Source organism: Colobus angolensis, unplaced genomic scaffold (genome assembly GCF_000951035.1).
Source record: "Colobus angolensis palliatus isolate OR3802 unplaced genomic scaffold, Cang.pa_1.0 Scaffold235, whole genome shotgun sequence".
Classification (NCBI taxonomy): Eukaryota; Metazoa; Chordata; class Mammalia; order Primates; family Cercopithecidae; genus Colobus; species Colobus angolensis.
The window spans coordinates 4,591,123-4,613,989 of NW_012115544.1; the positions used below are offsets into that span (position 1 = coordinate 4,591,123).

Sequence of the window (22,867 nt, forward strand, 5' to 3'; positions counted from 1 at the left end):
AAAAAAAAGAAATGACTTTATACATGAATATGGCAACAGTTGAGCTCCTGGTTTCTGTGGACAGTAAATGTTTATCTTACAGTTGTGCTGGGCGAGAAGTCAGGAAAAGGAGCTGAATGTGTAATTGTGATTTCCTTTTCCGTAGCGTGTTCCATGGGAACCGGTACAAGCAGACTCTATAGTGCTCTCGCCAAGACACTGAACAGCAGCGCTGCCTCCCAGCACCCAGAGTATTTGGTGTCACCTGACCCAGAACATCTGGAGCCCATTGATCCTAAAGAGCTTCTTGAGGAATGCAGGGCCGTCCTGCACACCCGACCTCCCCGGTTCCAGAGGGATTTTGTGGATCTGAGGACAGATTGCCCTAGTACCCACCCGCCTATCAGAGTTATGCAGTGGAACATCCTCGCCCAAGGTATGCCTGATGCTTCTGTGCCTGTGCAGTCAAGTTTGCTGTGACTGCCTTTCTGCTTCTGCACATCCTCAGGTCACTGATGTATGTGGAAGGAAGAGGTGTGGGCAGATGGAGGTGTAGAAGGATACGGTGACTAGAACAGCATGGAGAGCTCCTAGAAGAGGTTAAGACAGGGAGTCATCTGGGTTTTTTGTTGTTGTTGTTTTTTGAGACGGAGTTTGACTCTGTTGCCCAGGCTGGAGTGCAATGGCGCAATCTCAACTCACTGCAACCATCGCCTCCTGGGTTCAAGTGATTCTCCTGCCTCAGCCTCCTGAGTAGCTGGGATTACAGGCATGCGCCACCACACCCAGCTAATGTTGTATTTTTAGTAGAAATGGGGTTTCTCCATGTTGGTCAGGCTGGTCGTGAACTCCTGACCTCAGGTGATCTACCCACCTCGGCCTCCCAAAGTGCTAGGATTACAGGCGTGAGCCACCGCACCTGACCTGGTTTTTACAATTAAAGCAAGTAACTCACGGTTTATTCTTTACACCTTCCATGTTTGTGGACTACCCAAGAACAATGGAAGTCTGTCTACTTCCCAGCAGATCCAAATTTGAAGGACCCTACCTTTTATTAGGCAGTTGAATATAACAGCCTCAAACTTTCTGTTGCCCCCAGCTTTCAGTCCATAGCACCACGATACCATTTGCAGGGAAGAAACTGGGTAACACAGAACTTTATGCAGAAAATGGCAGCTCTGTGTGGGTGGTGGTGAGTCTAGGTATTTTTGTGGCCATATTATTCATACTCATTTATATAACTTGAGACCAAAATGATGTTGCTTCAGTTCTCTATTACTTTGTGGCCAGGCGCGGTGGCTCACGCCTGTAATCCCAGCACTTTGGCAGGCTGAGGTCGGCAGATCACCTAAGGTCAGGAGTTCAAGACCAGTCTGACCAACATGGTGAAACCCCATCTCCTAAATATACAAAAAGAACTAGCTGGGTGTGGTGGTGCATGCCTGTAATCCCAGCTACTCAGGAGGTTAAGGCAGGAGAATCACTTGAACCTGGGAGATGGAGGTTGTAATGAGCTGAGATTGAGCCACTGTACTCCAGCCAGGGGGACAGAGCGAGACTCCGTCTCAAAAAAATATATATATATATATATACACACACATGTATATACGTGTGTGTGTATGTGTATATATGTGTTACTTTGTTATGGTAGAAAGGATTTCTTTCCTGGGTCTGCCAAATTAAAAAACAGATGTGTCAATCAACTTTATATAGCAGTTGAGATTTTAAGAAAAACAAGGGCCTGATTTTTTTTTTTTTCCTGGAAAATAAGAGGAGATTCCATGACTTAACCAATCTTAGATTCTTTTTCCATAAAATAAGTCCCATTCATTCTGAGTAGTGTCTATAATAGTCAGGGTTAAAACTAATACTTGGCGTTAAATATTTGGTGTTTAAGAAAACCAAAAAAAAAATTTTTTTTAATTGACATTTATTTCATTTGACATAGCTTAGATCCCTGGGACTGCAAAGCAGTTTCCTTAAGTAAGATCTTAATATCCTGGAATATGGTTACATGAAATAGTTCTGAAACAAAAGATCTGTTGTGTGCTTCATCCACATAGTGAGAGGTGATTTAGTTTGGATGGGGTAATACAGTTTGGACAGAGAACCACTCCAAGCATTTGAAGCAGAGGAAGCATTCTGAGGGTCTTGGGTGATGCCAAACCTCCTGGGTACTTTGAAGTATATGGTTCTGTAAGAGCTGACAACTGACTAGCTTTTTCTTTTCAGCTCTTGGAGAAGGCAAAGACAACTTTGTACAATGCCCTGTTGAAGCACTCAAATGGGAAGAAAGGAAATGTCTCATCCTAGAAGAAATCCTGGCCTACCAGCCTGATATATTGTGCCTCCAAGAGGTGGACCACTATTTTGACACCTTCCAACCACTCCTCAGTAGACTAGGTTATCAAGGCACATTTTTCCCCAAACCCTGGTCACCTTGTCTAGATGTAGAACACAACAATGGACCAGACGGCTGTGCCTTATTTTTTCTTCAAAACCGATTCAAGCTAGTCAACAGTGCCAATATTAGGCTGACAGCCATGACACTGAAAACCAACCAGGTGGCCATTGCACAGACCCTGGAGTGCAAGGAGTCAGGCCGACAGTTCTGCATTGCTGTCACCCATCTAAAAGCACGCACTGGCTGGGAGCGGTTTCGATCAGCTCAAGGCTGTGACCTCCTTCAGAACCTGCAAAACATCACCCAAGGAGCCAAGATTCCCCTTATTGTGTGTGGGGACTTCAATGCAGAGCCAACAGAAGAGGTCTACAAACACTTTGCTTCCTCCAGCCTCAACCTGAACAGCGCCTACAAGCTGCTGAGTGCTGATGGGCAGTCAGAACCCCCATACACTACCTGGAAGATCCGGACCTCAGGGGAGTGCAGGCACACCCTGGATTACATCTGGTATTCTAAACATGCTCTAAATGTAAGGTCAGCTCTCGATCTGCTCACTGAAGAACAGATTGGACCCAACAGGCTACCTTCCTTCAATTATCCTTCAGACCACCTGTCTCTAGTATGTGACTTCAGCTTTACTGAGGAAACTGATGGACTTTTATAAATACTTGCTTTTGTCTTTTTAATCACAAGAGTCTTAACGGGATGTTTCAGGAAACAAATAGGATAAGACAATGCCAGAGGAAGGATAGAAACATGGGAAGTTTCTATCGTTTCATTTTCTATTTCCAGCATGCCCTTGGAAAATACTCCCTTTAGTTCACAGAACTTTTCAAAAATTAAAACCTATAGCAAAAAAGGTGTTTGCACTCCAATTTTGGCTTATATTGTTTTCTTTTCCTTAATATTACATTTTGATCATTTAAGGGCATTAAATTGGCTTGTTTTGGTCAGGTGCGGTGATTGCTCATGCCTGTAATACCAGCACATTGGGAGGCTAAGGTGGGAGAATCACTAGAACCCAGGAGTTCAAGTCCAGCCTGGGCAACATGGCACGAGACCCCATCTCTATTTCTAAAATAATAAATTCGGTTATTTTGAAGCTTTTTCAGTTTGAGGATGCTATAAAAACTCAGACTTGCTTGAATCTTCCATAGTAGTATGTAAGAGCAATTTCTTTAAACAGCATTTTAAGTTATTTATGGGTTTTTAAAATGTCAACAATATGCATGGCAATATTTATTTTTTATATCTTCATATAAAATTAAGTAAATAAATTATAGCACTATGAACATTTTAGAACCATGCAGGAGAAGTTATAGAGAAAGTAATTTACGGTAATTTTCATAAAGCTTTAAAATATTTTCATTTGGGCTGTAACAAAATGAGTGCAAAGGAACTATTTAGCCTGGAGGGGCTTTTGTTATTTAAATATCAGATTTCTTTGATACATTCTTCAAAAATAATCCTTGTGCTGCCTCTACGTTCCCTGTTACTGTTTCTTCAAGAGATTCCAATTAGTTTTCAATTATTTAATGAATTAGTTTTCATTATTGTATTGCTGTTACATATTTAAACTTTGCCATTGGAATAATATTGGTATACATTTGATATTAGTCACTCGATGTCATCATCATTATTTGTATTGGAATATGCTATTCACAATAGGTTATTTAGAAGCTGTCACAATAGGTTATTTAGAAGCTGTATGTGGCAGTGGCCAAGAAGTAGGACCTTCTTTTCAGAGATAAAACTTTCTAGAAAGCCTGTTAATGGGCTTTCATTGAAATTTCCTAAGATAGCCAGATACTATGATTCAAAATATCTAGAAAGAAGAATGTAAAAATTAGATAACCTGGGTCGGGTGTGGTGGCTTACGCTTGTAATCCCAGCATTTTGGGAGGCCAAGGCGGGTGGATCAGCTGTGGGGTCAGGAGTTCGAGACCAGCCTGGCCAACATGGTGAAACCTCGTCTCGACTAAAAATACAGAAATTAGCTGGGCTTGGTGGCAGGTGCCTGTAATCCAGCTACTTGGGAAGCTGAAGCAGGAGAATCACTTGAACCTGCCAGGTGGAGGTTGCAGTGAGCCGAGACTGCACCATTGCACTCTAGCCTGGGCAACAAGAGTGAAACTCTGTCTCAAAAATAAAAAACAACCTGGAATTCTCTTCCATCAGAAATAAAAGTACAAATTACAGGTAAAGCCTCTTGCAAACAAAATAACTTACTGGTAATAGATATTTTAATTTGTGAGTTGTAAATACGTAAGATTAATAAATGGTCTTTTAAAGCTAGTGCTTTTAATGTCTTTGTAGTCCAAAAAGAATCTGGGAGTAGATTTTCTCCTTTAATACTGTTTTATCGTAATGACCCACATATATCCATTCACACACAGAGCCTTCACTGTAAAAATGAACGAAGATAGATCTGTAGCTGCAAGTTGACGGCACTTAACGCTCTCTGTGTATGTGGTAGCTGCAACAACATTCACTGAAATGGATCCCTCATTCTGTAATAGAACCACTTTTAAAACAAATGAGGTTTTCAGAAGTAACATAGTATGCACACAATTTTGGGGCTACTGGAAAGAATGACAAGCATGAGAACATCTACCAAATGTAGAATTGGTTCAGATTTTAGCATGGCTAATTGCTAGTCATCTGTTGTTGAGAACAATACTGATTTGAATACTCAAATATTTCAACCTGAAGAGAAACCATGGCAGCCTTAAGTAAATCTGGAGGAGAATGAAAGTCAATGTTTGAGTTTTAAGTGTTGTCTGCCAACAAAATTAACAGGGTATGAGTTGAGAGGAGGCATATGGGTGCATGGGCATGCCACTGGACAAAATCGGTTTTGGAAACACCAACATATGATTGGTATGTTACTATGAGTTAAGGGGATTGGAAAAAATCCATAGTGAAACTCTGAGTTATCCTTTCTAGTTATCACTGCAGGAGATTGAATCCTTACTTCACTGATGCATTTGCCTAAAGTATTTATGTTCTGTGAGTTACCAAGAACTGAAAAAGAAAAAAAGTCATATGTGAGCCTTCTACATAAGGTTTTTTTAGTAGTGTATAAATCTTCCTAGGTTGCTTTTGTCTTTTCTTTTGAGACAGGGTATTGCTCTGTCATCCAGGCTGCAGTGCAGTGGTGTGATCATGGCTCACTGTGGTCTCTACCTCATGGGCTCCAGTGATCCTCCCACCTCAGCCTCCCGAGCTGCTGGGACCACAGGTACATGAAACCATGCCCAGCTAAATTTTTTTATTTTTTGTAGAGATAGGGTTTCACCATGTTGCCCAGGCTGGTCTCAAACTCCTGGGCTCAAGTGATCCCTCCTACCTCCACCTCCCAAAGGGCTGGGATTACCGGCATGAGCCACTGTGCCCCACCCCAAGTTGCATGTTCCATGCATAGATCCCTTATTCCATCCATATGTACCGTTCATTCTGCTTTTCCTATTATACCCTATGTACTATTTTGTTTCTGTTTTTTTTCTATTTTCCCATATACTGTTTTGTTACTGAGTCTCAGAAGGTAAACTGCAAATTTGAAGAGGGAGTAGGAGCGGCATGAGTTTTGGTTTCCTTCACGCCACATTTCAGTAGATACCGTATGTAGTACATGGTGGTAGTAATGACTGGATTGTTTATTTAAATAAGGCATTATGGTGTATACATATGATGAAATTAACATTTGAGTTCCTTTGACTAAGAGCTTTATATAGGGTCTTAAAACTATAGACAGGGGCTCAAAAGGTCAAAATAATTTGAGCAAAGTGATAGCTAATAAATAGTAGCTGAGTCAAGATTCAAACCCAGGTCTATCTTGACTCCACAGTGCTTGCTTCTTCCCCACCACCGTTTCTTTGGCTTTGAGTGAACACAAATGGAGAACAGACGTTGGAGTGTAGCAAGAGATTTGTTAAACATGGTCAAATGGTCAAACGTGTAAGTCAAATACACATGCAGTATCATACATACAGTATTAGACTACAAGAAAGATATGGTGGCTGAATACTGGAATATAATGGATTTCCAGTGTTTTGTTGTTTTGTTTTGTTTGTAAGATGGAGTCTCACTCTGTTGCCCGGGCTGGAGTGCAGAGGTGCGATCTCAGCTCACTGCGACCTCTGCCTCCCAGGTTCAAGTGATTGTCCTGCCTCAGCCTCCCTAGTAGCTGGGATTACCACCATGCCCAGCTAATTTTTGTATTTTTAGTAGAGACGGGATTTTACCACGTTGGCCAGGCTGGTCTCGAACTCCTGACCACAACTGACCTACCCGCCTCGGCCTCCTAAAGTGCTGGGATTACAGGCGTGAGCCACCACGCCTGGCCCGGATTTCCAGTATTCTGATACAGTAAAGTCTAGTTTTGTCCAAAGTAGAACATTTGATACTGTTTGCATACTTCAATGGTAGTTTTTAAAGGAAGCAGTAAGAACAGCTACTCTGGTATTTCAAATTAAAGGCAAAAATTGATGCAAATATTCTGTATTCAAACCATTTTTAAAACAGCCAAGATTTATAATGAAGGGAATGTTGCATATAGTTACATATATATGCATTACTTATCACACGTGTTAGACTTGAGGAAAGATTCCCAAGAATTAAATGCTAAAAAGAGGTAACACTAAAACATGATTTCAGTTTTAAAAAAGGCATCCAAGAAATGAATGTGCATACATAAGAAGCTCTAATCGACTCTTTCTTTAAAATGACATGTATAAAAATATAGGACAGGCAGACTTTTTACCTGGAGTGCATAGGTATTAGGAAGAGATTTGTGAGCCATGGTCAAACACCAGAATGGCAAAGGCCTGAAACTAGGGCATGTAAGATAAAAGGAGGGGAAAATGCAACATGTCAAAGGGCACAGGCTGTAACTGAAAAGACTTAGCTGTCACCAGTGTGACCCTGAATGAGCTGCTCCATCTCTAGAGCCTAAGTTTTCTCCATAGAGTATATTATTGTATCTGCCCTCTCAACCTCATGGATTTGTGAGATCTGTAAAATAATATAAATTTTAAAATACACATTGTAAGAATAATAATGGCTAAGTTTCAAAACAAAAAAGGGAAGGGCCCTCTGTATTTCATGTCATAACAACCCACTCCTAATATTTTCACCAAAGAGAATAACCTTTCAATTTGAAAGGGCAGAACTAATTCTGTTTATAGAAATTTAAGCCCAAAATAGGCAGAAGGGCTGACTGAATGGCGAAAGATTGGTTGGTTGGTCTTTTCTACCCAGTTGTTCCTCTAGGCAGATGTGAGGCTGTGGGCTACTGCTTAGGTTCTTCAATTTCGAGAGGTTGTCAGTTGTACTTTGATTTGTAATGTAGAAAGATCTGCCTTTGAATGACAAAACAGAATACCCACAACTGCAGCCCCTTGTCCCCATATTTCTTTGGAAAACTCAATTCTGGGAAAACATTCATGTAAGATTAGTCACACAGACAGCAAAACCCTTCTTGACAGAATGCTAGGCAAAGCCTTGCGTCTCCTAAGCATCTGCTAAACTTGGACTGTGTGAATCTCAACTGGTTAACTTATCTTTATTGGCTGCCAATATATTCAAAGCCAGTATGTAGCTGGATTTTAATGACTGTAACACTTTACAGCATATATTCTGTGTATTAGTTTTCTTTTGTAATTTATTTGAAATTCCTTTTTTCACTGAAATTTCTTGTACCTGTTTATTTTTGTTGACTTTCATTTGTTCTATATGTAAACTATCTGAAACTCTTGTAGCAATAAAGCAGGACACTGATTAAATATCTTGCCACATTAAACAGGGTCAGGCTTCAAGATCCAGACAGTTTGCACACAAGAATAGAAACTTGCATACACGTGGAAATAGGCTGGGCGTGGTGGCTCACACCTGTAATCTCAGCACTTTGGGAGGTTGAGGTGGGTGGATCACCTGAGATCAGGAGTTTGAGACCAGCCTGGCCAATATGGCAAAACCCTGTCTCTACTAAAAATACAAAAATTAGCCGGGCATGTTGCAGGTGCCTAAATCCTACCTATTCCAGGATATGAGATGGGAGTATTGCTTGAACCTGGAAGGCAGAGGTTGCAGTGAGCTGAGATCACGCCACTACACTTCGGCCTGGGTGACAAAGCTAGAGCTAGACAGTCTCCAAAAAAAAAAAGGAAGAAGGCATAAGACTGGACATAAGGAACATGTCTGACATCTGATTCTGGTTTCCACAGAGTGGGTGGTAAACCTGCTGAGAACACCCAGCAAAGTTCTGCAGTATTTTAAAATTCAGTTTGTGGGAAAGGATTATTACATGATAGAACACACTTATTCAGAAGCTAAGCTTGTTTCCCTCCCTGCAACCCCCACCCCCACTTTTTTTTGGATGGGAGTGAGTGGGGGTTCAGGCTCAACTGGGAGTCAGAGGGTGAATTCTTTGCAGGTCTGCCACTGACTATCTGAACCGATGAGTCAAAAGTTTTCCTTCATTTGTAATAAAGGAATAATCTCTAAGTTTTCTTAAAATTCTGATTTGAATTTTAAATTCAAATCAGAATTACTGCTGCCACTGCCCAAAAATATTTGGGAATTTTTTTTTTTGAGACGGAGTCTCGCTCTGTCGCCCAGGCTGGAGTGCAGAGGCGCGACCTCAGCTCACTGCAAGCTCCGCCTCCCAGGTTCATGCCCTTCTCCTGCCTCAGCCTCCCGAGGAGCTGGGACTACAGGCGCCCACCACCACGGCCGGCTGTTTGTATTTTTAGTAGAGACGGGGTTTCATCATGTTAGCCAGGATGGTCTGGATCTCCTGACCTCGTGATCCGCCCACCTCAGCCTCCCAAAGTGCTAGGATTACAGGTGTGAGCCACCACGGCCAGTGGGAAACTTTTTGGAACTGCTTCCATACGTTATATGAAGCTCTTAAAAAAATTTGTGTCAATCTCATAGCCACATCTCCATTTGAACCAAATATGACATTACCTAGCTTGATTCACATCACATTAACTTCAAATGACGCAGTTCTTTTTAAAACTAAAATCTTCAACAGGAAATTTGTCTCTATTAAATATATGTAAATTTTAGATTCTCCTCTAAAAAGCCACTTAAAAGTATTTTGAATGGTAACATTATTAGAATTAGCATATAGCTTTCCAGAGTAATTTCTTTGAAGAGACAAGGCACATTAACTTGGTGTACTGTTTCATGAGACTCTTACAGAGTCATCCCAATTAAAGACATGTTAAATGTAAGAAAAACGCTTTAGAATTGATAAAATACACAGTATGTAGGTTTTTAAAAAGCCATTTATAATAATATATCTCAGACTACCTTTTTCCATTTTTGGAACACTTGGGTTGGAACACAGAACCCTAAATGTTAAAGCTTTCCTTATTGTAACTATAAGGCAGTGGTTCTAAAATGTTGCTGCACAATGAAATCACTTAGAGATATTTTAAAAATAAAGATGCCTGGCTCCCTTTCCCAAACACTGATGTAATTGGTATCAAGTAGAAGCTAAGACACAGGCTTACGAAAAGCTTTCCAGGTATTTCTAATGTGAGGCAAAGTAATCACTGGATTCAAGTGAATTAGTGTCCTACAACTCAGAAATAATTTGGAGATTATACAGATTCGTATTTTTCCTTTTTGGGCAGTGACAGTATCACTTACCCGAAATAGACAAGTTTCTCAAAGTTAAGATACAACAGTGCAGGCCGGGTGTGATGGCTCACGCCTATAATGCCAGCACTTTGGGAAGCCAAGGCAGGTGGATCACCTGAGGTCAGGAGTTTGAGACCAGCCTGGCCAACATGGTGAAACCCCCCTCTCTACTGAAAATATAAAAAATTAGCCAGGCGTGGTTGTGCATGCCTGTAATCCCAGCTACTCAGGAGGCTGAAGCAGGAGACTCATTTGAACCCAGGAGGCGGAGGTTGCAGTGAGCCAAGATGGCACCAGTGCACTCCAGCCTCGGCGACAGAGCGAGACTGACTCAAAAAATAAAGATTCTACAGTGGAATGGATGTGAACAATTATCGTGGGAGAAAGTAACTCTGCTGCTAGTTTACAGCCTATTTGTAATTCACAGCTTTGTTTTGTCTTTGATATGCAGTATTTTGCATTAAGCAATTATGGTGGGGGTTTTTTGGTTTTTTTTTGAGATGGAGTCTCGCTTTGTCGCCCAGGCTGGAGTGCAGTGATGTGATTCGGCTCACTGCAACCTCCGCCTCTCAGGTTCAAGTGATTCTCCTGCCTCAGCCTCCTGAGTAGCTGGAATTACAGGCGCCTGCCACCACACCCTGCTAATTTTTTGTATTTTTAGTAGAGATAGGCTTTCACTGTGTTAGCCAGGATGGTCTCGATCTCCTAACCTCATTATCCACCTGCCTCGGCCTGCCAAAGTGCTGGGATTACAGGCACGAGCCACACGTCCGGCCAAGCAATTCTGTTTTACTTATATTTTCACTTTGGAAGCTGTGATGTACTGTTTTTTAGTCTTGAACCCAAAGCATTACTACTGAGTTGCAGTGTTCAGAAAGACAGTTGTGGGTGCTCAAATAAGTCTCCCTGCTGCATGTGAGTGTTTCAAAGGTTTGGAGGTGTGACACAGATAGGAAGCAAATCAGTGCCCTTGTAAAGGGTGAGCAGTATCTTACTCTACCATTAGGGCTGGCATCACAGTGTACTGAGTTCCTACAGAATATGTTTTAATTATGGGGGACGGTGATTGTAACAAAGGGGTTGAAGACTAGATGAATCACAACCACTGAAGACTTGCAGTACTGTGAATGGTTAAAAGCTACAATAAAAGGAAAACTTGCTTTGATAGCTGTGGAACTAAAGGGTTACTCTTGCCTCCCAAAAATAAAGTGCTCTGTAGTACCCTCATAAAAGTAGGATAGGAGACTTAAAGCAAAAGCATCATAGGAGACCTTATAAATAACCCCAAGGCCAAAATTTTGTCTTTAGTTTGTCTTATTAGAAATTAGACATGACTTGTTAATGTGATCAGAAATGCCAATGTACCAAGTGCCCCATCCCTTACATTCTGGCTTCACCACCACACCTCACTGGAACTGCCCTCTCATTGTCAGTGGAATCTCAGTGGCTTTTTCTTTAGCCTGATTTGTTTTGCCTTTCTTTTTGCACTTGATGTTGCCACCATATCTTGAAATGTTACCTTATCTGTCATGTTTATTCTCTATGAATAGTCCTTGACTTCCGTTGCTGATTCTTTTTTTTCTCCCCCAACCTATCTTTATATACTTTACTCTTTCTAGTCTAAGTTCTGAGCTCACTCACAGATCACTCCCCAACCTGAATGGTTTCCACGCCTATTTCAGAAACTTTTATTTTGATGTCTGTCACCTCATATCTCAGTAAATAAAACTGAACTCCAACGTAGGTGAAGGAGGAATGGGTTGCTCAGAAAGAAGCCATCAACGGATGGCTCATGAGGTATGAATGCCTAGAATATTTGGAAAAAAATGAAATATTATAGCCCAGGTAAGTCTAAGAGAGGAGTAGCAAGAGAATGAAGCTTGGGGAGATAGGCAGAGCCCAGATCAAAGGACTTTAATTGCTATGCTTAGGCATATCTTTTTAGCAAGAGATGCCACTGAAGAATCTGAAGCAATCACAAAGGTTCGTGAGTGATGAAAAGCTGCATTTAGAAAGCTTTCAACTGGTGGCCTGCAGAATGGATTAGAAGGAAACTTGGTGAGACAAAGAAAGACAGGGAGGATGGAAGAGAAGGTATTTAGAAGGTACCATGAGTAGAAATTTGGTTAATGATTAGAGGAGGTAAAGTATCTAGGATGGCCCCCAGGTTGCTTCTAGCATGAGTAATGGGTTGCTGGTATTATTTACTGGGCTAAGAGAAACACATTTTGGAGGGAAGAGAGCTCAATTGGATACTCAGGAAGAAATAGCCAGTGGCAATTAGATAAACCCACCTAAGACAGAGTAGTGCCTGCTTCAGCAGCACATATCCTAATACTAGACCGATACAGAGATGAAACACAGCCCCTGCGCGAGGATGACACGCAATTCCATGAGGCATTCCCATGGAAACAAAAAAAAAATTGACAGCGTCAAAGTCTAGGCTTTAACAATAGACTTGGTAGTAAAAACCACAGGCATGGGTGAGATTATCTAACAATTATGTTAGTGAAGTAATAATAGTAAACGTCCAATAAGAGTGTTTTCTATGTGCCAGACACTAGTTACAAATCCTTAATATATTAACTCATTTAATCCTTAAAACAATTCTATGAGGAAAAGAAGCCCATAGGCAGAAAGAACAAAGAAAAATTAAGTTGGTTAGGCAGGAAGTAAACATGGGAAACCAAATGAGTTTTGAGAAGTAGGCATGAGATTAAGTGAACCAAAGTGTCTGTTTAATTTGACAACTTGTTATTGGAGATCTCACGGAGAACTGTTTCTAAGTAAGAATTCAGACTGCAGGCTATTTGAAGAAAAAGAAGGGACAGAATGATAGGCTATTAATTGTTGGAGCAAGGAGACCAAGTAGGTGTGAAAGGGAGATGCTGAGTACAGGAGGAAGGGCACCTCCTTCCTGAGACAGGTGGTAGGGATGAATGTTGGAGTAAGTAAATCATCTGTAGCAAGGGGTCCAGGAATGGAGGGAATTCACAGCTCATGACCAAGTTCTCTGTATAGAGGTATACTGGTTATCTGGTGAGAAAGGTAGTGAAGGCTGGAACTGTTGCTGGAAAGTGACCTAAAGAATAAACTGATAGACTACTGATCATAATTTAAAGATCTAGTAAGGCTGGAAATGTAGTAGCATCAAGCCAAGGTTATGTGGGCTTTTTTCCCTCTAATAGACTGGACACAAAAAAGCAACTATAAATTATGTTGATTTATAGTTTGAAAGGGCTGAGATTAAAAGCCAAACATTAAAAGGGCAGGAAGGATGGGGGTGAGGCACATCATTGATAATTTCAGGGGCGAGGCATATCATTAATAATTTCAATCTGAAACATTCTGATCAGTATATACTGTCAATATGTATGTTTCCACGTCTAGACTTTTTTTTCTTTGAGACAGAATCTCGCTGTCACCCAGGCTGGAGGGAATGCAGTGGCATCATCTTGGCTCACTGCAACCTCCACCTCCCAGATTCAAGAGATTCTTGTGCCTCAGACTCCTGAGGAGCTGGGATTACAGACATGCACCACCACTCCTGGATTATTTTTCTATTTTTAGTAGAGACAGGGTTTCACCATGTTGGCAAGGGCTGGTCTCAAACTCTTGGCCTCAAGCAATCCACCCGCCTCGGCTCCCAAAGTGCTGGGATTACAGGCGTGAGCCACTGCACCTGGCCCCAGGTCTAGACTTCAGATGTGCTTATTATTAAAGAGAAAAAAATTTCTGGTAGAGTAGCAGAGGTAGCTAAATAGCCCTGGTTTAACCCTGTTAGAACCAATTAAGAATCCAGCATCGAAGGAAAGTCTTTAAGCATGTGACTTACATTCTCAGCAAATGTTCCCAAAATCAATAAATGTCTGACCCGAGTGTCTAATATGCTTAGCACTTGGGGAGAGGGGTAGGTATAGCATAAAATAATTGTTCCTCTAAATGACTATTACGGAAGACATGACTAAACAAATGAAGTCACAGTGCAATAAACAAGATAATACACTTAAGTGCCAACGCACTTAATATCAATTTTCAAACCTGAAATATTTTGGAAATGTTTTAAAAGGAGGTAGAATTTGAGAGTAACTCCCAAATGGGAAAAGAATCAAGTGAGTTTTTCTTTGAGCTTTTGTATAAAAGTATCATCAACACATTTATGGAAAAGTTTAACAGATTACAAAGGGAACTGTTATAAACAATCTCTGACATAAGTAGTATGTGATCAAATGCACGAATAAAAGACAAAAAATATTAAGTATGATTTCATCTAAATTTCTAAAAGATGTAAAAATAGACACCTTTTCTTTGTAGTAGAAAAGAGCATTAAGATATGTAGTGACAGATAGTAGTGAAATTACATAGTTTACGTAATCCTTCAGATACCTTAACTTCCTAATCTGTAAAAGGGCTAGAAGAGTAATTGTTCTTTTTATCCACAAAAGGTCTGATTGTGAAACAAACGGTTTGAAGTGTTTTATAAATATAAATTCTTTAAGTGCAGCCAACTAAAATACTAAATTCATTATGTTAAGCAGAACATTATAGTTCATCATTACAACTAGAAAGAAACTGGCAACATGCAGATATTTGCCAAATATTAATATAACGGAACAAAACAGAAGTAGAATTTCTTCATGCAGTAGTTGGGAAGGAGAAATAGAGATGTTTTATCACTTCTTAACTAAAACACGTCTATGCTGGCTTTTAAATATTGTTAAAAATATCACCAGAGACCAAAACAGAAGATAAATTTCATTTCTATATTTCAGAAAACCTACTTGAATACACTTTGAAACAAGAGTACAACAAAATAGAATATACTTCAAATGTTGAATATACAAACTATTATAGTTCAAATCTGAACACTGGTATTTCCCTCATAAACTTCAACTGAAAAAAAGAAAGAAAGAAAGAAAACTCCAGGTATTAGAGCTACCTGACAAAAATTCATGCTGAGCCTGAACTTCCAAGTGACAGCAGAACTGAAAATGATATGTCTGCACAAATGCCAGGGCTGAGTGACACAGGCATGTTACAGCAAAAGGCCAGAGCCAACTGTTAATCTGTCCACAATTAAGAAACTGACAGACTTAAACTACCATATAAAATGTTACATGTAAATTCTATAACAATACTGTGCTAGGTACAAGATTTTTAAAATTTTTCTTTTAATAAAAAAGCTTTACACAAACAAGCCATTAGCTTATTTCAAGAAAGAAAACCGAAAATTAGTCTAAGGCCTTTGTTTTAAATCAGCTTAAGCTATATGATATATATATATGTGTGTGTGTATATATATATATATAAAAAATCGCACTAGATCTTTTTTTGCTATCCTCTTTCTGAAGTTTTTGGGATCCATTCTTCAATTCACATTCTAAAATACCTATATTAGCAGAGTCTTCACATAGCACCAGTTAAGTGAGAACTGTGCGAACACAGTAATAATTGCTGGTATGCATATAAAATGCATCAAAAATTGCTATATGTAACAATAAGATCACCCATCCCAACCCCTCCCACTGAAAACTATATAACCTCTTACAGAATGTTAGTGTTCCAAGTCTTAGTGTAACTTGATATCGTAGTGAGCTGCTTGGTCCCTTTCAATCCTTTTTCTTATTGATGGGTTCAGTTGTTTCCTACTGTAAGAGGCAGTTTTCTGTCAGCATCTCAATATGTAGTTCGTTTCCCACTGAAACATGGGATAGGTAATTTATTTCCAGTAAGTCTGATTGTTTTCGTATATGCATTAGAAATGTTTTAAAGTCTTCTTTGACTTTTCTTGATGACTTCCCTTGCAAATGTTTATGTCAGTACTGCCACTAACAGCCTGAAGTCCATGGTGGAGCTGCTATTTTATTTCTCACATGTCACTAGTCCTTCTGTTTTCATAGTTACAGGAAGGGCAATAGCTGAAGGCGCACTGACAACCACTACGTGGGTCACTGTCTTATTTCCATCTGCCGGTTTTTCTTCTACTAGCTGCAAAGTTTTCACATCATGTTCTTGCTTTTTTGCCACTGCTTCCGATTTAACCTCTGGCCCCTTTATGACTGCACTGATAACTCGAGGAGGGGTCTGGCCAGATGCCTGCTGAGTAGGCATTGATAGTCTCATTACAGGTGTACCATGAGCTATTGAAACAGGGGTAAGTGCTCTCACAGCCAATGGAGTTCCAACAATGTTAATGCTTCCTGATCCAGTCAGATTTGACTTTGTCTGCAGTTGACACTGTGCAAGCTGTGTAGCTGGGATGGTAATAATTTTGGCAGGCTGCATGGTGATTTTGTCTCCATTTTCAGTAGAAGCTGGCATCACAGTAGGGATTGTCTGAATGACTACCTTTGGAGAGGTCGCTGTTGTTGGACTAGTGCTGGTTATTAATGGTGCACCTGCATTAACTGACTGAACTGCCACAGTTGAAATTTTCTGACCCAATGATGTCATTACAACAGGTACCTGCATTGCCACACGAACTGTCCTAGTACATTAGAAAGAAAAAAGCTGATTATATTTAATGCCAAATGAGAAAATAGGTCTCCTGAATAAAAGATGAATATAAATCCAAAATGTGTAAAACCAGTGCTCCCAAATTTTACAGAGGTACTGGCAATTCCTGATGTCTGACACAAACATATCATGACACAAATATATTTTAAAAACTAAAGCCTACATTAAGCTCCATCTATAAAACCATAAAAACCAATTCAGGTAATTTAAGACATCTACTTTTTTTATTTTTTTTGGAGATAAGGTCTCCAAAAGGTCTCTCGCCTAGGCTGGAGTACAGTGGTGCAATCTTAGTTCACTACAACCTCCAACTCCTAAGCTCAAGTGATTCTTCTGCCTTAGCTTCCTGAGTAGTTAGGACTACAGGTATGTGCCACCATGCTCAGCCATTTTTTATTTTTATTTTATAGAGAGGAGGTCTGTGTTGCCAAAGCTTGTGTTGACCTCCTGTCCTCAAGCAATCCTCCTGCCTTGGCCTCCCAAAGTGCTAGGATTATAGGCGTGAGTCACTGAACCCAGTAAGACATCTACTTTAACAACAATAAAACATATAATTAAAATATCTAGCACTTTTCAAAGTCCTGACAACACTGGGTTCTTAGAACACTAATATTAAGCAAAGGGACATTTCGCTTTCACCAAGGAGACTTTTTAAAAAAGTAAATACATTAAAACTAATAGTTTGCCTCACTTACCTTGGAGCTGCTGTTGCTGACACAGATGCATTAGTAGTAGGAGACCTGGATGAAGCATCGTGCCCAGGGGAAGTGACATTCACAACTCTAGCAACACCCTTCTCTGCTCTGGAGCAGTTTATAGGGGATGAATTTTTCCCACTGCGAACAGACGATGCTGCTTTCAGGAGACTTTCTGCAGACAGTGACACTCGTTCTAATGATTTTTCATCAGTAGCTCCTGCTAAATCTTCATTACAGGTTTCACTTTTGTCATCATCTATGACCACTATGTTTTTGGGCATATCCTTGAACTGATATACAAGCCTCTGTCCTTCAACCTTTGCAAGAATTCCCCTTTGGTAGTAGTATCTGTAAGGGGAAAATGTACCAAATGAATCAAGTATATTATTTCTCCACCCTACTCTACCTCCACCAAAAAGACTATGTACAGTGCATACTAACAGAAACATTCCCTTATCCCTAATAACAGATGAGAAAAAAACAAACTCTTACTGCCTAGACTGCTCAAAAGGTTACAAATTTAGAGTAGGAATCAGGTTGGAACCTGGCGCCAACGTCCTACAAACTTAAGATCTATAAAGTAGCTGAAAGTTCATTCTTTTTCTTAAAAGAAATAATTTACCTTACCATTGAGTATTTTACTATACTGACACTGGTAGAAATTCTTTTCTGATTTACACAGGTTATAAAAACAAACTGATATTACTGGAAAAATTATCTAAGCTTAAACTTAAACTTAGTAGAGATTTGCGAATACTGTCACATAAACCATGTGTTCACTTAAAAACACCTTTAATTAGAAGAAGCCATGTACTTTCCAATCAGAGAATTTTGTGGGTTTATCAAACTGATAATTCTTTTTTTTTTTTTTTTTGAGACGGAATCTCGTTCTGTCGCCCAGGCTGGAGTGCAATGGGACAATCTTGGCTCACTGCAACCTCTGCTTCCTGGGTTCAAGCGATTCTCTTACCTCAGCCTCCTGAATAGCTGGGATTACAGGTGAGCACCACCACACCCGGCTAATTTTTGTATTTTTAGTAGAGATGGGGTTTCCCCACGTTGGCCAGGCTGGTCTTGAATTCCTGACCTCAAGTGATCCGCCCGCCTCAGCCTCCCAAAGTGCTGGGATTATAGGCATGAGCCACCATGCCCGGCCAAACTGATAAAACTTAAATTTTCCTATCAACATAAATCCATTTATAACAAACTCCTAAAAACTAAAATACAAATTAACTTTAGGAACCATAATCTGTTTAGGCTTAATTTTTTTTAAGCCTACAACTTCACAATTTCTATTAAGAAATAGTCCTAAGTACAAAAGCACATTTTCTGCAAGAATGAATTTTCCAATTATGTTAAAATTATAAGCATGTAGACCAAACTCCTATCTCCCCATCTACTTCCAAATCTAAGATGCTCCTCTAGAATATCCCCCAAAGTTAAAAAGTTGTAAAGGATTTTCAGCTTCTCTTTAAACAGCTAATAGACAATATAAAGAAATACATAAATTTTGTGTGAATACTAGCTCGTTTGCGTTTTTACCTCAAAGCTCGTCCCATGGTTTCATAGTTCATGTCTGGTTTGTTCTTATGCTTTCCCCAAAGCTTAGAGACAGCCTTTGAATCCACCAGCTTGAATATGCCTTTTTCTCTCTGAGTCCATTTAATATACCTGGGACAAGTATTTTTATCTTGAAGTAGATCTAAAAGAAACTCCCACAAATAGGTTGTGTTTCCTTTAAAAACAATGACAGACATTGATTACAAATTCATTAACATAATTAAATACATAATTAAAAGCAAATAAAGTGTCCTTCATCGTAACTTAAAAATCCTGAATATAACTTGTTTCTACATTTTTTTTTTTTTTTTTTGGAGACGGAGACTTGCTCTGTCATCTAGGCTGGAGTGCAGTGGCACAATGTTGGCTCGCTGCAACCTCCACCTCCCAGGTTCAAGCGATTCTCCTGCCTCAGCCTCCCGAGTAGCTGGGATTACAGACACATTCCACCACACTGGGCTAATTTTTGTATTTTTAGTAGAGACAGGGTTTCACCATGTTTGCCAGGCTGGTCTTGAACTCCTGACCTCAGGTGATCCGCCCGCCTAGGCTCCCCAAATTCTGGGATTACAGGTGTGAGCCACTGTGTCCAGCCTGTTTCTACTTTTAAAAAATGGTATCCCCTACGTATGCTTACAGTTACGATGCTAAAATACAGATTTTGGCATCTGTACTATTACATATCACCCTATCCTCGATTTTGAGTTCAGTAAAGGCAAAGGCATAATTGCTTAGGCAAAGTTAACCTGAATTAAACAGAATCAAATTTATTAGTTTATACAGATTTAAACTCTAAATAAAATAAATTTGTTTACACCTTTGTTTATCATATGATAAGCCTAAATTCCATGATCAAAATTCATCAAAAGGTACTTAGTAATTTTGTTGGATAGGCAAGCAAAATGCAATGAAATGTGTAAAAGTTTTAGGCATCAGACCTAGGATCTTTTTGTAAGAAACTTACTTTTCTTTGATTCACCTACAGGCATGAACTCTGAGGTATATATATTGTAAGTGCAAACTACCCTCAACCCTTTAAGCATTTTCTTATCATTTTCCTCTGTACTACCAGTCAATTAAGACTTGATAGCAAAGAACATTACTGTTGGCTGGGTGTGGTGGCTCACACCTGTAATCCCAGCACTTTGGGAGGCTGGGAGGTGGGCGTATCACCTGAGGTCAGGAGTTCGAGACCAGCCTGGCCAACATGGTGAAACCCCATCTCTATTAAAAGTATAAAAATTAGCTGAGCGTGGTGGCGTGCACCTGTAATCCCAGTTACTTGGGAGGCTGAGACACGAGAATCGCTTGAACCCAGGAAGCAGAGGTTACAGTGAGCCGAGGTCATACCACTGTACTCCAGCCTGGGTGACAGAGTGAAACCCTGTCTCAGGAAAAAGAAAAAAAAAAAACACATTACTGCCTCTAAAAACAGATTGAAAAAAAAATTTCTAATCGCTTTCTACTGATTACACGCAGTAGACGGAAGATAATATTTAAAGGATTTCATTGTCTATACTTGTATCTTAAAATCTGAGGTCCTAAAATGGAAAAATATGATAATTCCTTAAAACTAGTCAAGTATTCATCAAATGTTAACTATAACATTAGCTCTGGATCACACTGCTAGAAAAATTTTTAAATGAGGAAATATTAGAATATTTCTGCAGAAGAAAATGCTTATTCATCACATATCATGTTTAAGGAGATGAATTGAAAACTTGGTCCCTGCCTCAAGGAATTTATAATTTAGTTGAGAAGGGAAAAGCAAGCAGATGACAAGTTAAACAACAATGCAAGAAATAAATAACAATTTGAAACAATATAAGGTCTATCACAAAGTAATGCATAATTAACTATATCCCAAATAATCATAGAAAATAATGTCTGTGGGATTCCAGGAGTGAAAATAAAGTGGACTGAGAGGCCATCATGAAGTCTTGGAAGATGGCTAGGATGTGCATAAAAGAACGAAAAGGAATCTGGGTAAGTAAAATTAAAAAATTAATCCCAAAAGGAAGAAAGTATCACACTCTTTTTTCCCTTATTAAGGAGTGGAGAGTAGTGGGCAGCAGTCATGAGAAGAGGCTTTTCAGGTTGTTTTTATTTTATTCCCTTCATAACCTCTAGATGCCAAATTCTTATTAATAGAAGAACAGAAGGCTGGGCATGGTGGCTCACGCCTGTAATCCCAGCACTTTGGGAGGCCAAGGTGGGCAGATCACCTGAGGTCAGGAGTTCATGACCAGCCTGACCAACATGGTGAAACCCTATCTCTACAAAAATATAAAAATTAGCCAGACATGATGGCAGGTGCCTGTAATCCCAGCTACTTGTGAGGCAAAGGCAGGAAAATCACTTGAACCTGGGAGGCGGATGTTGCAGTGAGCAGAGATCACACCACTGCACTCCAGCCTGAGCAACAGAACGAGACTCTGTCTCAAGAAAAAAAGAAGAGAAAAGAGTCCTGAAACGGCCACCACTACCCCAACACCTTTAATCAAAATACTGATGTTTTTTCTCTAGCATTTCACTTTCACTGTGGCTTTCTCTGAAAATCCAGTAAATTCATTAATAACGCAGAGTTGAGCCCATTATGCATCTGTTGACCTAAAAAAGCTGACCTTTGGCCGGGCGTGGTGGCTCACACCTGTAATTCAGCACTTTGGGAGGCCAAGGCGGGCGGATCACCTGAGGGGTCGGGAGTTTGAGACCAGCCTGACCAACATGGAGAAACCCCATCTCTACTAAAAATATAAAAATTAGCCGGGCGTGGTGCCACATGCCTGTAACCCCAGCTACTCGGGAGGGAGGCTGAGGCAGGAGCATCACTTGACTCCAGGAGGCAGAGGTTGCGGTGAACTGAGATCGCGCCATTGCACTCCAGGCTGGGCAACAAGAACTAAAATCCATCTCAAAAAAAAAAAAAAAAAAAAAGCTGACTTTCAACTTCACAATGTTACATTTGTATCTCTAGGACTCTATTACATCAGCATCACTACCTAAAAACTATTAAAACAAACCATGTATAAACTTCAGTTACATAAAAATGTGTAGCTGGGGCATTTTTATTTTGTTCACATAGTACTAAGTGTGAGTAAAGATTTTATTCTGGAAGAAATTTTTGTGTAACATAGACAATGCCTTGCACATAAGATATCTGAATGTTTCCATGTTTTGAATTAAACTCATCAAAAGCCCTCAGATTATCTTTAAATACTCACTGCACCCATGTTGCGATCCCCAAGTTAAAATGAACAATTCTAAGGAGGCCAAGGCTGAAGGATCACTTGAGCCTAGGAGTATGAGAATAGCCTAGGCAACATAGGGGGACTCGTCTCTACAAAAAATTTTTAAATTAGCCAGACATGGTGGTATGTGCCTGTGGTCCTAGCTACTTGGAAGGCTAAGGCAGAAGAATACTTTAGCCTGGGAGGTTGAGGCTGCAGTGAGTCATGATCATGTCACTATATTCCAGCCTGGGTGACAAGAGTGAGACCCTGTCTCTAAAGAAAAAAATTATTAAAAATTCTATTTCTGATTTTAGGGAAAACAGGATTCAGAAAGAGAAGCTTTCTTTACCAGGTAACAAGGAATTTGCCTATGACAAATATTATTATCACAATTTTACAGAAGAAAAAACACTGGCTGGATTTTGAATATAGGCTTGACTGTTATAGCTTTAATTAATTACATTATAACACACTGCCTCAAATTTAATACAAGACTGAAATTGTAATGAGATATGATTTAAATTGGTAAAAACTGGTCACAGAGTTTTTCTCCAGCGCTAAGCAAAAGATGTTCAAGTATAAGTGATACCACTGAGGATAAGAATTATTTAAAAGACAACAGTAGTAACTGTATATTTATAGTTTAGTTTTCTAATATTTACTGCTATGTTACCTTTTAAAGTTTTCAATATAAATTAAAAGAGGAAACCTAAGATGTTAGAAGTGTACAACAACCAAAAACAAACAAGGAAATAAGAAAAGTATCCTAAGCCTCTCCCAAATTGGGTCACCAGTTCCTGAATAAGTAAGTGTTCAATGTCTTTTTT

The 22,867-nt window shown here is 39.7% G+C and overlaps 2 protein-coding genes across 6 annotated transcripts in view; one reads left to right on the top strand and one right to left on the bottom strand.

Moving 5' to 3' along the window:
• The window catches only part of CCRN4L (CCR4 carbon catabolite repression 4-like (S. cerevisiae)), a 31,260-nt gene extending 28,200 nt beyond the window's left edge, over positions 1-3,060 (top strand). The window contains exons 2-3 of the mRNA XM_011944646.1: positions 146-415; positions 2,212-3,060. Of these exons, the coding sequence (XP_011800036.1) occupies positions 146-415; positions 2,212-3,047 (1,106 nt within the window). The 3' untranslated portion in view covers positions 3,048-3,060. The remainder of the gene's footprint in view (positions 1-145; positions 416-2,211) is intronic.
• An 11,717-nt stretch (positions 3,061-14,777) lies between these two features.
• Positions 14,778-22,867, bottom strand: part of ELF2 (E74-like factor 2 (ets domain transcription factor)) — a 126,897-nt gene continuing 118,807 nt past the window's right edge. For all 5 annotated transcript variants that reach the window (XM_011944641.1, XM_011944645.1, XM_011944643.1 and 2 more), the window contains 3 exons: positions 18,790-18,982; positions 17,245-17,595; positions 14,778-16,520 (listed from right to left, as the gene is read on the bottom strand). In XM_011944641.1, coding sequence (XP_011800031.1) covers positions 15,896-16,520; positions 17,245-17,595; positions 18,790-18,982 — 1,169 coding nt within the window. In that variant the 3' untranslated portion in view covers positions 14,778-15,895. The remainder of the gene's footprint in view (positions 16,521-17,244; positions 17,596-18,789; positions 18,983-22,867) is intronic.